Source organism: Gobio gobio (assembly GCF_949357685.1).
Source record: "Gobio gobio genome assembly, chromosome: 6".
In the NCBI taxonomy this organism is placed as follows: domain Eukaryota; kingdom Metazoa; phylum Chordata; class Actinopteri; order Cypriniformes; family Gobionidae; genus Gobio; species Gobio gobio.
Genome location: NC_137102.1, coordinates 39,667,058 through 39,686,567, shown reverse-complemented (window position 1 = coordinate 39,686,567; position 19,510 = coordinate 39,667,058). Strand labels below are relative to the sequence as shown.

Genomic DNA, 19,510 nt, shown 5'->3' with positions numbered 1-19,510 from the left:
CTCTTGCAGGCAGACAGACACAAACCTCTTGAAAGCAGGCAGGCACATACTTCTTGCAGGCAGGCGGGCAGAAACAAACCTCTCGCAGGCAGGTAGGCACAAACCTCAGGCAGGCAGGCGGGCAGAAACAAACCTCTTTTAGGCAGGCAGGCAGGCAGGCAGGCACAAACCTCTTGCAGGCAGGCAGAAACAAACCTCTTGCAGACTGGCAGGCACAAACCTCTAGCAGGCAGGCAGGCAGGCACAAGCCTCAGGCAGGTAGAAAGGCTGGCAGGGACAAACCTCTTGCAGGCAGACAGACAGGCAGGCAAAAACCTCTTGCAGGCAGGCAGGCACAAACCTCAGGCAGGCAGGCAGGCAGGCAAAAACCTCTTGCAGGCAGGCAGGCAGGCAGAAACAAACCTCTTGCAGTTGGCATGCACAAACCTCAGGCAGGCAGGCAGGCAAAAAACTCTTGCAGGCAGACAGACACAAACCTCTTGAAAGCAGGCAGGCACATACTTCTTGCAGGCAGGCGGGCAGAAACAAACCTCTCGCAGGCAGGTAGGCACAAACCTCAGGCAGGCAGGCGGGCAGAAACAAACCTCTTTTAGGCAGGCAGGCAGGCAGGCAGGCACAAACCTCTTGCAGGCAGGCAGAAACAAACCTCTTGCAGGCAAGCGGGCAGAAACAAACCTCTTGCAGGCAGGCAGGCACAAACCTGAGGCAGGCAGACAGGCTGGCAGGGACAAACCTCTTGCAGGCAGACTTGCTGGCAGGCAAGTAGGCACAAACCTCAGGCAGGCAGGTGGGCAGAAACAAACCTTTTGCAGGCAGGCTGCCAGAAACAAACCTCTTGCAGACAGGCAGGTACTTGTGCCATAAATCCTGACCAGACTGTTTTATGCCCATGTATGGTCACCGAATATGCATACAGTTACGGTGATATTAAATGACTTAAACCTTGATATAAGTTTTTGGCCATATTGCCTATCTCTAAGTCATTAATTCCCTGTGTAACTTGCAATGGCATTTTCACAAATCTCTTGTGCCTGCCTGATCTTTGTTTCTGCCTGCAAGAGGTTTGTGCCTGCTTGCCTGCCTGAGGTTTGTGCCTGCCTGCCTGCAAGAGGTTTATTTCTGCCTGCCTGCCTGCCTGCAAGAGGTTTGTTTCTGCCTGCCTGCCTGAGGTTTGTGCCTGCCTGCCTGCAAGAGGTTTATTTCTGCCTGCCTGCCTGAGGTTTGTGCCTGCCTGCCTGCAAGAGGTTTGTTTCTGCCCGCCTGCCTGCAAGAGGTTTGTTTCTGCCCGCCTGCCTGCAAGAGGTTTGTTTCTGCCCGCCTGCCTGCAAGAGGTTTGTTTCTGCCTGCCTGCCTGAGGTTTGTGCCTGCCTGCCTGCAAGAGGTTTGTTTCTGCCCGCCTGCCTGAGGTTTGTGCCTGCCTGCCTGCAAGAGGTTTGTTTCTGCCCGCCTGCCTGAGGTTTGTGCCTGCCTGCCTGCTTGAGTTTTGTTTCTGCCCACCTGCCTGCCTGAGGTTTGTTTCTGCCCGCCTGCCTGAGGTTTGTGCCTGCCTGCCTGCTTGAGTTTTGTTTCTGCCCACCTGCCTGCAAGAGGTTTGTTTCTGCCTGCCTGCCTGAGGTTTGTGCCTTACTGCCTGCAAGAGATTTGTGCCTGCCTGCCTGGCTGCCTGCAAGAGGTTTGTTTCAGCCCGCCTGCCTGCAAGAGGTTTGTTTCTGCCTGCCTGCCTGAGGTTTGTGCCTGCCTGCCTGCAAGAGATTTGTGCCTGCCTGCCTGCCTGAGGTTTGTTTCTGCCTGTCTGCCTGCAAGTGGTTTGTGCCTGCCTGCCTACCTGCAGGTGGTTTGTTTCTGCCTGCCTGCAAGAGGTTTTTGACTGCCTGAAGTTTGTGCCTGCCTGCCTGTCTGCCTCCTAGAGGTTTGTGCCTGCCTGCCTGTCTGCCTGCAAGAGGTTTGTTTCTGCCCGCCTGCCTGCGGTTTGTGCCTGCCTACCTGCAAGAGGTTTGTGCCTGCCTACCTGCAAGAGGTTTGTTTCTGCCAGCCTGCCTGACTGCAAGAGGTTTGTTTCTGCCTGCCTGCAAGAGGTTTGTGCCTGCCTGCCTGAGGTTTTGCCTGCCTGCTGCAAGAGGTTTCTTTCTGCCTGCCTGCCTGCAAGAGGTTTATTTTTGCCTGCCTGCCTGCAAGAGGTTTGTTTCTGCCTGCCTGCCTGCAAGAGGTTTCTGCCTGCCTGCCTGCAAGAGGTTTGTTCCTGCATGCCTGCAAGAGGTTTCTGCCTTCCTGCCTTCCTGCCTGCCTGCAAGAGGTTTGTGCCTGCCTGCCATAAATCCTGACCAGACTGTTTTATGCCCATGTATGGTCACCGAATATGCATACAGTTACGGTGATATTAAATGACTTAAACCGTGATATAAGATTTTGGCCATATTGCCCATATCTAAGTCATTCATTCCCTGTGTGACTTGCAAAGGCATTTTCACAAACCTAGTGTGCCTGCCTGAGCTTTGTTTCTGCCTGCCTGCCTGAGCTTTGTTTCTGCCTGCCTGCCTGCCTGAGGTTTGTGCCTGCCTGCCTGCCTGCAAGAGGTTTGTTTCTGCCCGCCTGCCTGCGAGAGGTTTGTTTCTGCCTGCCTGCAAGAGGTTCGTTTCTGCCCACCTGCCTGAGGTTTGTGCCTGCCTGCCTGCTAGAGTTTTGTTTCTGCCCGCCTGCCTGCAATAGGTTTGTTTCTGCCCGCCTGCCTGCAAGAGGTTTCTGCCTGCCTGCCTAAGGTTTGTGCCTGCCTGCAAGAGGTTTGTTTCTGCCCGCCTGCCTGCAAGAGGTTTGTGCCTGCCTGCCTGCCTGAGGTTTGTTTCTGCCAGTCTGCCTGCACGTGGTTTGTGCCTGCCTGCCTGCAGGTAATTTGTTTCTGCCTGCCTGCAAGAGGTATGTGCCTGCCTGCCTGCCTGCAAGAGGTTTGTGCTTGCCTGCCTGCCTGAGGTTTGTGCCCGCCTGCCTGCCTCCACTGGTCACCCTCGGAAAATCGGCTACTCCTGGGTCAGACATCGCCAGTACATCGCCACGGACTTGTGGGTCGTCCACTTTGCTTCGACCCTCCAACCCTACGGCTCAGTTTGGCTCAATACCCTCAGTTGCTCAAGTTCCACCTGCACGCATTCTTCAATCACCACCAGCTGTCTTCATTCACCTCATCACCAAAGTACCAGATATATGTTATTCTGTTTCATTCTCTGTTCGTTGGGTATCGTCTATGTATAGTGTGTGTTGCCACTGCCTGTCTGTCTGCCTGTCCTGTTGAGAACTATTCATGTTATTAAAATTCATCATCTTCATTCATCATCGTCGGTTTGCCTGCAACCACCAGTGACAGGTGCAAGCACAACTGGTTTTGGTCAAGGGAATGGGAGATGAGACTCTGATTGGTTTATTGCACATTACGCCCAAAACAAGAAGTGGAAATAAATGTATAAATAAATAAATGAAAGAATAAATAAATTTGGAAAAATACAATTATAAATAAATAAGGAAATAAAAGTATAAATACACATTTTGCATACACTTTGTATATTTATTTATGTATTTATTTATTTAAATATGTTTTTGTCTATGATAATCTAGTCTCTATGTCTCAAGTCCTTCCTCATGTGAAAGGTGAAGATCATAAATGTAGTTAAGTAATAGCATATCTCTCCTCATCAAACCACACCATTGAAGGTCATGTTCTTGTTCATAAAACAGATTACAGATCTGAGGTGCAGATTAGAGCTGCCCTAATAAATAACTAATATAATAAATAACTGACTAATATAAATGAAAACACAAATATTAAAGACGAAAACAGGATTCAAAATGATGCTAGTGTTCCTGAATTATAAATCAGCATGCTCATGAATATAAAGAAAATCAGTTTATCTATTGTTGTAGACTAAGGGCCAGATTTACTAAACATTTACTAAATGTTGGGATAACAGCTTCCTCTGACAATCCAAATAAATTAAGACAAGTAGAGAAGATTCTCTCACACTCTCTGTTTTCTGTGCGTCTGAAAGGGAAACACCTACAAATGCATATACAGTAAGACCAGCCGCAAAAATAACTGTCCATGTCTTTGCAGCACTAATTTCTCACTGCATGTCTTTAGTAAATCCTGACAGTAGTTTTTAATGGCAAAAGAAGGTTTGTGTTGGCGCAAGCTGTTTGTAACCCAGCAAACAGAATATATTCTAAGAATTTTTGCTAACATTCCCATTATGTTGTGGAAAATATTATATCTGCATGTTCTCTGAATGTTAAAATGTACAAGTGTTTTAAAATCGTTTTCTCTTGGTTATACGAACATTTAGGAAACATTCCACAGTGTTCAAACATTATGGGAACGTTACTTTGGAATGTTTTCTGAACGTTCTGAAAAAATTGTTAGACAAATGTCCAACTAAAACAAATCAGAAAAAAAACTTTATGAACAATGTATAAATAACGTTTTTGTGCTAACGTTTTGATAACGTTATTAAAGACCAGATCATTTTGAACGAAAGTTACTGGAAGAATATTTGTTCATAACTTTGAGAGAACCTTGCCAGAACATTCCCTGTTAGCTGGGAAATCTGGCGCTAAGAATGTCAATACCTGGCAAAGCTGGACTCCCTGCTGTTCTCTTGTCGTGATGTCAAAGACCTGATGTTAGTTTGGCTTTTACCCTCCCACTGCTTCTGCACCAGGCACACAAAATGAGCATAAGCATGAGAAAGTAAACGCTGATGATGATCTGATGAGATGTGTCATACCACGAGGGCGAGTTGCTGGATCTCCTGCTCCAGCTCTTTGACCTTGTTCTCCTTCTCTGACACCATGAGTTTGAGTTGCTGGACGAGCGAGGCGTGTTGCTGGGCCTCGTTGTGGAGCTGTCTCTCCAGGCCCTGCTGAGCCTCCTCACGCTGGGACCCTTTCTGGCTGAGATGACCGAACATGGCCTGCCAATTCGTCTGTTGCTTCTGTTGGAGGAGCAAGTGAGAGATCAGCCCAGCCTAAAAATCTCAATATCATCTTCAGATCATTTGTCTGTTAAGAATGTCATGTTCTTCCTGGTTTATACATACAAAAAAAAAAAACCTTAACTATTCCAAACTTTTGATCATTAGTTTATATATTCTGTATTGGGTTAGATATTATATTTACCAATAAGGCGTCGACCAGCTCATCATCATGTTTGCCCTTATCCAGTAGAGTGCTGATCTGGCTCTTTAGGGCTTTGACCTCTGTGCTCAACACTTTGTTCCTGGCTCTGGAGCCCTCCAGTTTCTTCTTTACGTCTGAGTTATCTTCCAGCAGAACCTCATAATCCATAGTGAGCTTCTGAAAACAGACATCATTATTAATATGTGGATAATGTGAAAAGTTATGACATACTCAGGCCCATAAAGACGTTTAATCAGTGTGTAGAACCTCCAGCGCCTCCTTTCTCTCCCTCTCTATGTGACGGATGTGGCTGATGTTTCTGTCTTGTGTCTTTGGTAGGCCTCCCGTTCTCGTGATGTCCTCCTCAAGGCCTTGGTCACATAACTGCTTCCTGTGAGATTGGCTCAGCTGTTGTTCCAGATCTCGCACCTTCAGAGTATAAAATGTTTAGAGAACCTATTAAGATTTATTCCATGTTCAGCTTTCTTTAGTGTGTAATGTTGCTGTTGCCATGCTTTCTAATGATATCTCCCAAAGGTAGCATGTACAGTTTTCACTGTTATGCTGATGATACTCGGCTCTATATTACTTCGCGTCCCCGGCGAAACTTACCGATTCACAAGATTAACGAAATGCATAGCTGACATAAAAATTGGATGACTAATAATTTCCTACTACATAATTCTGAAAAAAAAAAAAACAGAGTTGATAATTATTGGACCAAAAACCTCTACATGTAGTAACCTAGAATACTGTTTAACACTTGATGGCTGCTCTATCAAGTCTTCGTCGTCAGTTAGGAACCTGGGTGTGCTCTTTGATACCAATGTTTCATTTGAAAGCCACTTTTCTAGCATCTGTAAAACCAAATTATTTCATCTTAAAAATATATCTAAACTACAACATATGCTCTCAATGCTCTTGTATTGTCTCTCAATGACAAATACTTAACAGTTAGTTCATGCATTCATGACCTCAAGGCTAGATTATTTTAATACTCTACTGGGTGGTTGCCCTGTATGCTTAAAAAAACAAACTCCAGCTGATCCAAAACGCAGCAGCTCGAGTTCTTACTAGAACCATGAAGTATGACCATATTAGCTCTGTTCTGTCAACACTGCACTGGCTCCCTTTTAAACATTGTATACATTTTAAAATCTTGCTAATTACTTACAAAGTACTGAAAGTTTTAGCTCCCCAGTACTTGAACAAGCTCTTAACGCATTATACTCCTTCACGTATATTGTGGTCTCAAAATTCTGGCCAGTTGATAATACCTAGAATATCAAAATCAACTGCTGGCGGTCAATCCATTTCCTATTTAGCACCTAAACTCTGGAACAGTCTTTCTAGCATTGTTCGGGAGGCAGAACAAGGTTCTACACCATGCATTCATAATCCATTGGAAAGGTGATGTTATATAAATGAACAACAAACAGTAAATATAGCCAAGTTTTACACTGTGATAATCTTCATGTCATATCATTTTAAAAGCAATCAATGAATCCAAAGGGGAGCTGCGGTGTTGCACACAAGAGGCTTGCTTGCTGTCCATTTTCAAGAAGTACACGTTTCCATGTCCTTTTCATGTTTTTTCCCCAAGTATTTGCTACCATATGCATATAATATCTAAATTGATCAAGTTAACTTGCATCTGGACAGACTGGACTGGACGGGCACTTCCATATGCGTTTTATGACCCTGTCTGACTCATTTCCACAGATTGGTTTGTTGAGTCAAGGTGCATTATTAGATTGCCTCATCACAAATGACACAGGCTGTTTACACAACGTATTAAAGGAACACTCCACTTTTTTTGAAAATAGGCTCATTTTACAAGTCCCCTGGAGTTAAATAGTTGAGTTTTACTGTTTTTGAATCCATTCAGCCGATCTTTGTATCTGGCGGTAGCACTTTTAGCATAGCTTAGCATACATCATTGATTCTAATCAGTCTATTAGCATCTCATGCAAAAAATGACCAAAGACACTTTCAATATTTTTCCTATTTAAAACTTGACTCTTCTACAGTTCCATCGTGTGCAAAGACCAACTGAAAATGAAAAGTTTTCTACACCTATATGGCTAGGAACTACTTTCTCATTCCTAAGTAATAGTCGCGGATCTTCGCGGTAGTACCATGGCTGCAGTAGCGCAATGATGGAACACAGCGCCTGAAAGTAGCCCCCAGCTAGGTAACTTTCAATGTGACCGGCACTAAGTTTGTGTAGTTGCAGAGAAAGTTTCAGGCTTGCAGCCGACAAATTGTGTTGTGGATTTACCTGTGTGATTAGCCATGGTTCTGTGTGTTGTAAAGGGCTGTGATAGTAAGTCGAAGGTGTATACTACCACCATGTTTCACAGAATACCAACAAATCATTGCGCCGCTGCAGCCATGGTACAGCCGCGAAGATCCGCGACTATTACGCAGGAATGAGAAAGTAGTTCCTAGCCATAAAGGTGTAGAAAATCGCAACTTTTCATTTTCAGTTGGTATTAGCACACGATGGAACTGTAGAAGAGTCAAGTTTTAAATAGGAAAAATATTGAAAGTGTCTTTGGTCATTTTTTGAATGAGATGCTAATGGACTGATTAGAATCAATGATGTATGCTAAGCTATGCTAAAAGTGCTACCGCCAGATACAAAGATCGGCTGAATGGATTCAAAAACGGTAAAACTCAACTATTTAACTCTACAGGACTTGTAAAATGAGCCTATTTTCAAAAAAAGTGGAGTGTTCCTTTAAGATGTGTTCTGGTCGATTGGATCACAAGTGGACGAGGGAGACACATTCTTGTTTACACCTGGTGTTTAATCCATCTCTTTTGTCCACTTTCAACCATTTTTTGTCCTGATTTCGAGGGGAGAGTCTATGGGTGGGTAAATGTATAGTTTTTTTCAGTTCTACTGGATGAAAAAAGCTTGTGCAATTTACATATGAAAGTCACGTCACTGAGACGACGGAAAAACACACGGATAGCATAAGCTTTAGTTTCTGCTCTGACAGACACAAGACCAGCCGAACGCTGTGAGTGTGTGTTATATATCAGGAATGATGAAAGAACATAGTGCTTGGTACGTTTTTCATCTTCAAACCAAACTTGGGTCTTCAGTCGACAAAGTTTAAATTCCATCTGGCTAGCACGCTTCCTATAATGTTTATGCATTAGGTCAGTAGGCGGTGAGTAGGGGGTCTTTTAGTGGCTATTCGAGAGCATTTGACCACATGAGCGTTTACACTACGAAAGCAATCCTGTCAAATGTGTTTTTGACTATCTCTGGAAGTGGTGGAAAGTGGAGCTCAAAACGTTTTAGACCATATTTACACCAAGCCTGTAGTGCTCCTCTTAGAAACTGAAGCCTCCGCGCCTCGATCTTCCCCCGGTGGCCGGTCCCAGTATAGCTCATAAACTCCACCTCTCCATGTATTAGATCGGACGCGAGACACACTAAACAATTCAATTACACTTAAAATAATTGTTTCCTAAAGATGGTTTCTGTCATTTTAGGCAGTTTTTATCACAATGATTTCATTTCAAGTGTTCGTTTTTTAAATAAGTTTAGCTTTAGTGAGTTATTTGATACTATAAAAACAGGTGGTGTGACGTCATGATTGACAGCTGAGATTGACGGCTTCTCTGAGTGAAGTTGTCACTGAGGCATTAACTGACTTTTTTCAGGATTTTTGGGAGGAGATTGGAGATTTAGCTTTCATTTCTACAATTCCATAACTGTTTATTTCACACTATCATAATGAATTGTTCTGCATCTGTCAGAGTGTGGGCGGGCTTTTGATAGTCGCGCCTCTACTTCCTGCTCTCTACTGTGCAACTCCGGTCCCGAGATCGCTACTGCACAGACTCGGTCCCAAGATGTCAGCTCCGTGTGCGGCCTCCGAAAGCTTCAACTCTGGTCAGCGGAAGTCAATGAAGTTGCGTCGTCCATATTTTTTTACGGTCTATGATTTACACCTGTATTTAGCGTCATCCACTTGTTATCCGATTGACCAATACACATCTTAATACCAGGTGTAAACAAGGCCTCAGACGGGAATGTCGTTCTTTGTGATACACAGGGGTCTTGTTACCGCCGGCACTCACTGGAAGCTAACAACGTCCCCCAAAAAAATGTTGATACTGTTTGTGCGGCAGTGGCTCAGTGGTTCATGTAGGTTGTCTACAAACTAGAAGGTTGGTGGTTCAATCCCTGGTTCCACCAGACCAAGTGTCGAGGTGTCCATAAGCAATACACCTAACCCCAGCTGCTCCCGACATTGCATGGCTGACACAGCCCTCGGTGTGTGAATGTGAGGCTATATGTGCTTTGGATGGCCATGTGTCTGTTGAAAGCGTTATATAAATGCAGTCCATTTACCATTTGTACTTTTTGAGGTTTTTTTTCACATTGTTACACTTGTGGTGTTTCCGGTGGAAAATAATCAGCTTACAAAAAACTGCTTATAAATCTCTCGTTATGCTATGTTATTGCCAAATATTGGATTCATATTTGTCAACTTGTCTTTCAGTTAGCACAGGTTTTGTACTTTTCTTTAGAACTGATTTAGAACTTTTGAAACTGATTGACCATAGGCCTCCTTGATCCGAGTTTACACTCCTCACATTGCAAAAAATGCTTCTCTTACTTTGTATTTTTGTCTTGTATCCAGTCCAAATATCAAAGAATTCTTAAACAAGATGCATTTACTAAAGTAGTAAAATGCCAAGATATTATGTCTTGTTTTCTGGGAAAAAATCCTTTTGTTTTTGCTTAAAACAAGCAAAATGATCTGCCAATGAGGTTAGAAAACAAGAGATTTACAAGCTATTTAAAAGGCGGGTAATTTTAACCAGGAACACCGAATTAGTTAAAGGATTTTCAACACAGCACAAGGACTAATGTAACGTGTAAAACAAACGAGTTAAAAATCAATATCTAAAACCAATCAATCAATTCAATGTCATCTTAAGAGGTGAGGTGGACTCACTCTGTTCTGAAGGGCGAGGATCTGCTGAGATCGTCCTCTCCAGCCTCCTGGGTTATACAGTATCTGCTGGATATTGACATCCTCACCCACCTCACAGCTCAACACCTGACGAAACACTCAGACTGAGTCATGGGGTTCACTCTAACTAACTCATATACTGCCATGATCGGTTGAGCACAAACCTTGTGAGCTATTTTTAACTCTTGTTTGAACGTCTGGATCTGGTTGCGGTATTCAGTCATCTTTAGTTGGGCTGCAGACAGTTTCTCCTGTAGTGATTTCACTACCGGGCTGTTCTGCAAAAGAACACATCGACAATAAAGTCATTTGAAAACAGTCTAATCATGTACCAAATGATGATGAATATGTTATGACACAATATTACCTCAAGATAGTCGTTCACGGTCTTTGAAGTCTGCTTTTTGTTTGTCGTCTTTGCAGGATTCAGTAACAGTGTGGCCTGAAGCTAATAAAACAGATATTGATGAAATTATGAAACACCACACTGACCAAAACAACTTTCAATTACCAATTCTGTTTGTTCTTCACCTCTTTCTCCAGTTCTTTGACCCGATTGTTTGCTTGTTTAGTTTTGGTCTTCTCTCGCTCTATTTCCGCAGCTAATTCTCGATTCTTTTTTGACACTTCCACAATTTTGGTTGCTGCTGCATCTCCTGCCAAACCAGCAGTACCTTCGTAAAAAAGAAAAGAAAAAAAGGATTCACACTCATTATATACAAGAAAGATATTCAGTGGCCCCCAAAACTATTTGGGAAATTAATGCATGAAAGACATGACACTAATAATACTTTTAGTCATCAAGTATCAGGGTAATTTTCATTAACAAAACTAAAAATATTTAAACATTTCTGTTAAATGAAATGAAGCGGAAATACATAACATTAGTTTAAATCCTTAAACGAAATGTAAATTAGAAATATTACCTTGGAAATAAACTTAAATAAGTTGAGGCACTAAAATTATTAACTGGAAATAAAAGAAACAAACTGAAATTAAAAAAATTAAACCTAATTAGCAATATTAAAAAATAATAATTAAAAAAGACAAAACCGCATATTTACTAAAAATGTAACTAAAATTAACATGGAAACTAGAAATATAAAAATAAAAGCCAATTCAAAATATTAATAAATCTAAAATAAAAATGGTGCATCAAAAGTGATCAAAAGTGACAGTAAAGACAGATTTATAATGTTACAAAAGGTTCTATTTCAAATGAACGCTGTTCTTTTTAACTTTCTATTCATTAAAGAGTCCTGGAAAATAAAATGTGTCACAGTTTCCACAAAAATATGAAACTGTTTTCATCATTGATAATAATCATAAATGTTTCTTGAGCTCAAATCAGCATATTAGAATGATTTCTGAAGGGTCATGTGACACTGAAGACTGGAGTAATGATGCTGAAAATTCGGCTTTGATCACAGAAATAAATTACACTAGTATATATATTCACATAGACAGCAGCTGTTTTACATTTGAATAATATTTCACTATTTTTACTGTATTTTTTTTTATCAAATAAATGCAGCTTTGGTGAGCGGAAGAGACTGTGTCAAAAACATAAAAACAGTATTACTAGTAAATATATAGTCTGACTTCATACAGCCACTGAAACACCTTGACACTAGTCAAGGACAGTAGAAAAGCTTTATTATCGTTTGTTTGCAGATGACATTCATATACTTTTAAGTGTGACAGTAAGACTCATGCCTTTTTGGGCCATTGTATGTACAGTATATCAACCTCACAAAGAATAGAAATACTGCAGCGTTTACCTGCTAAAGCCAGCCTATCCTCCTCTCTCTTTTTCTTCAGGTGTTTGAGCTCAAAGTCTTTCTCACTCAGCAGTTTATGGAGTCGGCCGTTCTCATCTCTCAGCTCCCTCACACGATCAAGCAACTGTTTGTTTTCATCCTGGATCACTCTGAGTTAGAGTACAATTACTATCTTAATAATACATGGCATGAACAAATGGTAAATATGTTAAGTGTGTGGTGGAATTGCGAAGTGACCCAGACTGGATTTGAACACAACACAAGTTGTCTGTAACTACCCATTAACCCCACGGTTCTGACAATTAGTTAGTCAATTAGCCTATATGTAATTTTGAACAGCTGTAAGAAATTGAAGAAAAGGAAGGAAGTTCAATCCAGAGGGAATAAAAACAGTGATGGGCGCTTTCGAAACACACTTTGTGAAGCTTTGAAACCTTTACGAAGCATTTGTTTTGAGTTGTGATTCTGGAGCACGTACCAAACTGGCAAAATCAATAGATTTTAGTAAACAAGGCTTTGTTATGCATGTCATAACCGTCTCAATACATCACTGGTTTGCCTCTAGAGGGCGATGATGCAGTGAACCAGTGTCTATATGGTTTTTTAAAAGTTGTATACACTTCTAGTCATTTTTAATGACACAATGGTTTAATAAAAAAGGAAGAGATTTAGTTAACCCCAAGCCCTACAATTTAACAAAATAGCACATATTATAAAGACACTTGATATTTAATGGTATTAAATGATTTCTTAATTACAATGAATAGATTACATCTTCAATAAACGTTTGCAATTGGTTTGTAAAAGGTTTTTGTGGTTGAGTTTACTTAAAGTCCCTTTAAGACAAGTCCTTTCACTCTGCGGCCATCTTTGAAATGCCTCTCTTTTAGGTGCAGATAAGTGCAGCTCTTATCTCTTTGAATAGGTAAACAACAAATTCTCCAAAACTGTTCACCAAGATTACGATTACATGTCATATTTGAAATCGCCAATGACAACAACTGACAACTGTCAACAACGTTGCACTTTCTCCCATTCATAAGTCATCTGAGTGCACCATCTTCCTATAGATAAAGTCTTTGGTTTAAACTGCTCTGACCAGCAGGAGTCACCAGCGTGTGGCGTTTCCAGCGCTTCATCACAGAGAATCTTTTTACAAAGTAATACGTTCAATGGATTCAAAGTTTCGAAAAGCTTTGTTTCTCCCATCACTAGCTACAACTGTAGTGTTTGAGGGCGGGTCAAAGTAGATGTTGTTCACTGGCAGCCATAAACATGAACTGGATGAAACATAAAAAAACGTGATCCCTTAAATTAAGTACAATCAACTCGGCTGTGTAAGTAATTTCAACTTAAATTACATTAAACTGACTTAAAAAAAGCAGCACTAGGTAACTTTTCAACCTTTATAATATATTTTCAAGACTCTTGTGATGATACATCGACTTACAATAGGTTGAATGACACGTCTGCCATAGCCTGACAAGGTCTGTATCGTTTTTAATCGTACTTTTAAACTTCGGGTTTCGGGTAGTAACCCGAGAACAAAAAGAACTACAAAATTCGACCGCTTTACGGCATATACGTCACTTCCACCACCACCCCCACTTCCTTAAATTCGGACGTGCGAGCCCAACTATCATTTGTTTGCCGAATGTTATAGTCATGGCCGAAGCAGCACAGAAAAATAAGAAAGCAAAGGTTTTGTCGGAGGAAAGCAAAAAGAGGAAACAAGAAAGTGATCGGATTAAAGGCAGGACGAGGATCAACATTGGGCCAGCGTGTGCTCGTTGGCGTGAGCTGAAGGAGGAGGGGCTACATTCTTGCAAGTAAATACATAAGACGTACAAAATCATATTTTAGGATACCTAACATGTCTGTGATATTTGTTTATTTGTCTTGCCTCAAGCTATAATGCAAATCGATTTTTCAAATTTGCAGATTCATCTAGGGTAGCTTCATATTATAATATTGACGATATATGGTTATTACCTACCATTCAAACATTGAATTGAAGTATCATATAGATTCTGTAAAACGGTAAGCAATAGACTAGGCTACTATAATGACGCAGGCTTGTAAACGTAAGCATCGCGATCATTTGGCGTTTGAAAAAAAAATGAAAACCCATGAAATTATATTCATATGACATGCTGAAACATATGCCACTGTACCTGGGATGAAGACATTTCACACGCGACGCAAGCAGAACACCTGCATGTGAACTCCTGCAGTGTTCAGGGCTATCATGGTTGTCATGTCAACAAATGCACATGCGATGCATCCCCTGATGTAGAATGACAGAGTTTACGACAGTAGTAGAGGACAATACTGTTTCCCAACTGTAGGGGGACCCCGAGAGCAAAACCTACCTAGTGCTGCTTTAAAAAAAGAGTTGAATCTTCTACAACTTAAAAAATAAAGTTTAAAATGGCTTAACTTATTTTGATGAGTTGAAGTAATGTAAAAACATGTAATTGCTATGTAATTTTTTACAGTGGATCTGGTATGAAAACAAACCAACGTTTGTACTGTAGGTTCCCTAAGAAGGGCTGATTCATGAACTACTGAGCACTTAAACCTTAAACCTCAGGCTGTTCCAACCCAACCGACCCTACAGTAAGTCTATTGTTGAATGCGGTCTGCTCAATTACCAATGAATCATTCGGTCTCATTTCTGGCATGATGGACTATGGTGTTGATATTTGTGAGCTCATTGCTCCATGTGTCAGTCAGTCACCTTGCATTGAACAGCTCCATCATGTCTCCGTCCTCCTCCGTGAGGTTGATGTTGTCCAGGCCTCTGAGAGGAGAAGCTCTGGATCCGCTCTGCTTCATCTCCAGTCTCCTCTGGATCCGCTGCACCTGCTGCTCTTGAAGAGTCTGAAACTGAAGCCTCAGGTGCTGCTTTATATCCTCACCGTCCTCGTCCATCACTGAGAGATCACACACAACAGATACACATCTGATGAACCTGTGCTAACTAATGCAGTTACACAGGAAACAGACCTGCTTCAAACGCACATCTGGACTTCACTTCTGCTTGTCTATCACAATGGCTTTGTGGCTTTTCCTCATCAGTTACTGTATTTTGATGTGTTGTTTCGTTTTTAGTAGTTTGTTTGATCGGTGTTAATATTTAACATTCTAATCTGAAACCACTGTAATGCACTGTGAACTGTATTGTGCTAAATAAATGCCAATAAAATGCAAGAAAAACTGGTATTTAATTTATTTTTTTTCGTTTTATTGTACTAGATTCACACGCAGTCAGTTTCAGACTTACCGGACGAATTTAGTTCGATTTCCGTCAACCTACCTAAGAGTTGGCTTTATAATTTATACGGTTTTTAAGTCAGTTAATAAAAAGAGTATCGTCCGCGTTTTAACAGAGAGATACTAAAGGATTCTCGAGGTGTTTACGTCCGTTTGTTTACGCGACCGTCTCCGTGGTAACCCGTCGCCAGGAAGCGCGTTCAGAGACGCGTTTTGTTTTGATAACCTCCCGAGGGTCACTGGACATCACATCAGTCCTGCTTCTCATGACCTGTTTCTCCAGGATAACTGGGAAGAACCAGCTCGGATGGACACGAGGACACAAAGTTCATCTCAGCTGGAAACTGGCCGCTCCGGCACATTCGTGGGATAACAGCACCACCAAGTGCACAATAACATCACAGATGTCATAACATCTGTAATTACATAAAATAATTATATTATTCTTTTATATTACACAACAGTTCGTTCTGGTTCTCGAATCTGATTTGCCTTTATTCTACCAGTATCACCATTTGTATCCCTGTTTACTGGACATTTAAATATTTTATATAGGCCTATCTATTTTACATAGGCCTATCTATTTAAATTCTTCCTAAATGTTAATTTTCCTAGCTAATAATGGATTTTTACTCCCTTAAAAGTAACTTATTGGGGAAAGAAATTCTATTTTGGGTCAAATGTAAAGGCCCTAAGCTTTCACACCAAAATTGAAATATTAAGCATCACACTGTTAAAACAACCCAAGTTGGGTTAAATATGGACAAACCCAGCAATTGGGTTGTTTTGACCCAACCTGCTGGGTAGCTCAACTATTGTTTAAAAATTAATATTGCTTGCTCAAAATTAACTCAAAATATATGTTGGAAATGGCAAGTGCAAAATATAGGTTGGAAATTAACATTTATTAATATGCTTAATAAATTAACATTTTTTAATAAGTTTATTAAATACTAATTAAACATTATTATTATTATAAATGTTCGCCTTTTGATTATTACTGTTGCCTCTAGTAATTATGTGTCTGATTTTTAATTTCCAACCTATTTAGGGTTCGTTTTAAGCCAGCCATATAGTAATTTTTAAACAAACAAAAAAACCTGATCACTGTTTGTCCATATTAATTTGCAATGTATTTTTTGCTTATGGTTTAACTGAATCATTGAAGGTCAGCAGCAAATACATTGGTCAATAAAGTGAGATTAAATGCATAAAATATTTGTTTTATTTACAGTTTTTTACAATCGATATGACAATTTTTTCAATACTTTTAACAAATTTCCTAAACTCTTAACGCAGTTAGCACAACATCTGTCTGTGTAGGCTATACAATTAACACATTTATTGTTGCTTTTACACAAAATGCATACAGTTAGCACAAATTTAAAATGCTTGAACTTCTTATACACACAAGCTCAACCAAAACCAAAACAATGGATTTTTACTGCCAAATTTACCAATGCTTTAACACTGTATGTCAGAACAGATAACACCATGTTCTAAACCCTAACCTTATAGGCTAAAGTAAAAGTGAACAGCTGTTTATATTTTTTATATTAATTGAAACACAAATATATCCCCTGTATTGTATTCCATAGTTACTGATAAACAGTGAAGTTATGCAAATATATAAATCCCAGCTGATTCCCATCTAGGAATTGTTCAGGCGTCGATGTTATAGTTTTTTACAATCGCTATGACAATTTTTTCAATACTTTTAACACATTTCCTATACTCTTAACACAGTTAGCACAACATCTGTCTGTGTACAATTAACACATTTATTGTTGCCTTTACACAAAATGCATATAGTTAAAACAAATTTAAAATGCTTGAACTTCTTTTAAACACAAGTTCAATAAAGACCAAAACAATGGATTTTTACTGCCAAATTTACCAATGCTTTAACACTGTATGTCAGAACAGATAACACCATGTTCTAAACCCTAACTTTGTAGGCTAAAGTCAAGGTAAACAGCTGTTTATATTGAGAATTGAAACACAAATATATCCCCTGTATTTTATTCCATTGGTATTGATAAACAGCTAATTGAATTTGTGAAAATATATAAATCACAGCTGTTCCCATCTAGGAATTGATCATGTGTTGATGTTCTTTCAATCACATGACCATATGGTGTAAAGTAAAAGAGGACATCTTTGGCTAATCTCGTGTGGAAAAGGAACAATATAGAGCAACACAAAGCAAGTAAGTAAAATGCCTTCATGAGGGAGAGGAAGATGAGTACCAGGACAAGGGAGAAGAGTGGGACAAGGGCAAGGTAGAGATTGAGGAGTTAGAATGCATGGTGACGCTCAAAGAAGGGCCAGAATTAGGGTAACTGATGAAATAAGAGCTACTATCATAGACCATGTCATAACAGGTTATCATACAGAGAGACTGGTAAACGAGTACAGCCAAATCTCAGCCGGGACACAGTGGCATCCATTATCCAGATTTTTCAAGAAACCAACAGGTATGATATTGTATAAGGGCTTCTACTGCAAAGTGTAAATAATTTGACCATGTATTACAGTGACTGTATGCCTCTGGTCCCTAATACTGTATTTTGTCTAGGATTCAACATCTACCTCCTTCAGGGGGCAGAGGAAAGCTCCTAAATGAAGAACAGGAACCTGCTATTGTCAACATGGTGATTGCTGATAATGAAATAAAACTGAAGGGCATTCTATAAAGCTACTCTGAGATGGGTCATTCATTTTTTGTATTGAATTTCTGCAGCAAAAAAACAAAATGCATGCCTTTACTAAACCCAACAAAACACAAATGTGGAGTCTTCAAAAGACACACAATCTATGATCAATAAAATATACAGTCTATTGTATAAGGGCAGACCTGACACAAAAAATAATGCAGTTTCTGTAATTCCATCTAGTGTTAGTGTTTTTATAACATTGTGCTATGATAGACTGAATGTTCCTGTTGGAAGAGAACATGTGTTAGTGTATTGTTGTAGTGTGTTATTTTATTTAGAAAATAAGTGTTAGAGTTTAGTTTACAATGTGTGATTTTGAACATGAAATTAACCGTTTTGCCATTTGTGTGTGGTAGGTGTGGTGGTGCGTTAAGAGTTTAGGAAATTTGTTAAAAGGTTTGAAAAAATTGTCATAGCGATTGTAAAAAACTGTAACCTATTTAATTATTGGAGGTTAGCGTAGAATTCTGATTTTGCATTTCCCTGATTTTATTAATTTTGAGGGATACTGAATCTGTTCTGGTGCAAGTGATATGAGTATGCACACATTTAGTCTAGAACTACAATGTCCATCATGTTCACACACAACGCCTCTGCACTTACAATTCCTCTTAACATGAGGACAGGAGAGCTGTCAGTCTATACGTGGGAAAACAACGTAACTTGCATTACTTATTTGAAAAAGGAACTTAGATATGTTGCTGTAAATTTAAAATTAATGTGTTAATGCGTTACCTCCCAACACTGCATGTAAATGTGAAATATTTGATCAGGATTGATAGGTTATACTAGCCCACGCTTGACCAGTGCGTTTTATGATAAGACAAGAGAAAGTGATGTGTGTTCAGTGATGTGTACTTATAATAGTCTCTGAGGTTATTACAAATCCCAGGGTGTATTAGTCACTGGAGACTGACGTGTCTGCCAAGTGTATTATTCACTTGTCTTGTGAAATGAATCTGATGAAATGTTCTAAATATGACAGAGAATCGCAGTTACTGGGTGTGACCGGCTGATTCTGGAGTTTATAAGCCATGATGAAAGCTAAATAATATAATCTGTGAGAACTTTAATTGTAGTTCAGATTTACACAAAGTTCACTCATTCTTGGAATACTGAAGCCTATATAATGGAAATACTTTCCATAAGCTTGTTAATGGTATAATGGGGAAAAAAAGTGAAATTACATTCAAAGTTTAGTTTAATCTTAGGTCCTATACTTCTTGTTCAGATACACGGTATCATGGATTCTATCAAATACCAGCAGATTAAAAAAAAATTCGAAACCTTGTGATTGGATCTTCCATCAGGACAATGATCCAAACAAAAATCAAAACAAAATGAAGCTTCTGCCATGGCTGTCCCAGTTACCTGACTTGAACCCTATAGAAGATGAGTGGCTGAACTGAAGAGAAGAGCTGGGAATCAGAAGGATGTGGAGAGATTACGTATGAAGGAATGCTCTCTGATCTCCAAACTCATCAGGCATTATAGAAGACGACTCGGTTATCTTGGCAAAAGGACGTTGCAATAATTGGGTGCCAATAATTACAGCCAATGTGTTTTGGAGAAA

At 40.1% G+C, this 19,510-nt stretch overlaps 1 protein-coding gene across 2 annotated transcripts in view; it reads right to left on the bottom strand.

Annotated features, from left to right (window-relative positions):
- Positions 1-15,398, bottom strand: part of ccdc13 (coiled-coil domain containing 13) — a 44,315-nt gene extending 28,917 nt beyond the window's left edge. For both annotated transcript variants that reach the window (XM_079819442.1, XM_079819443.1), the window contains exons 1-11: positions 15,231-15,398; positions 14,685-14,880; positions 11,945-12,093; positions 10,695-10,837; positions 10,531-10,611; positions 10,328-10,441; positions 10,146-10,250; positions 5,428-5,589; positions 5,161-5,337; positions 4,770-4,976; positions 4,612-4,694 (exon numbers count right to left, since the gene is read on the bottom strand). In XM_079819442.1, the coding sequence (XP_079675568.1) occupies positions 4,612-4,694; positions 4,770-4,976; positions 5,161-5,337; positions 5,428-5,589; positions 10,146-10,250; positions 10,328-10,441; positions 10,531-10,611; positions 10,695-10,837; positions 11,945-12,093; positions 14,685-14,878 (1,415 nt within the window). In that variant the 5' untranslated portion in view covers positions 14,879-14,880; positions 15,231-15,398. The remainder of the gene's footprint in view (positions 1-4,611; positions 4,695-4,769; positions 4,977-5,160; positions 5,338-5,427; positions 5,590-10,145; positions 10,251-10,327; positions 10,442-10,530; positions 10,612-10,694; positions 10,838-11,944; positions 12,094-14,684; positions 14,881-15,230) is intronic.
- Positions 15,399-19,510: the final 4,112 nt, after the last annotated feature.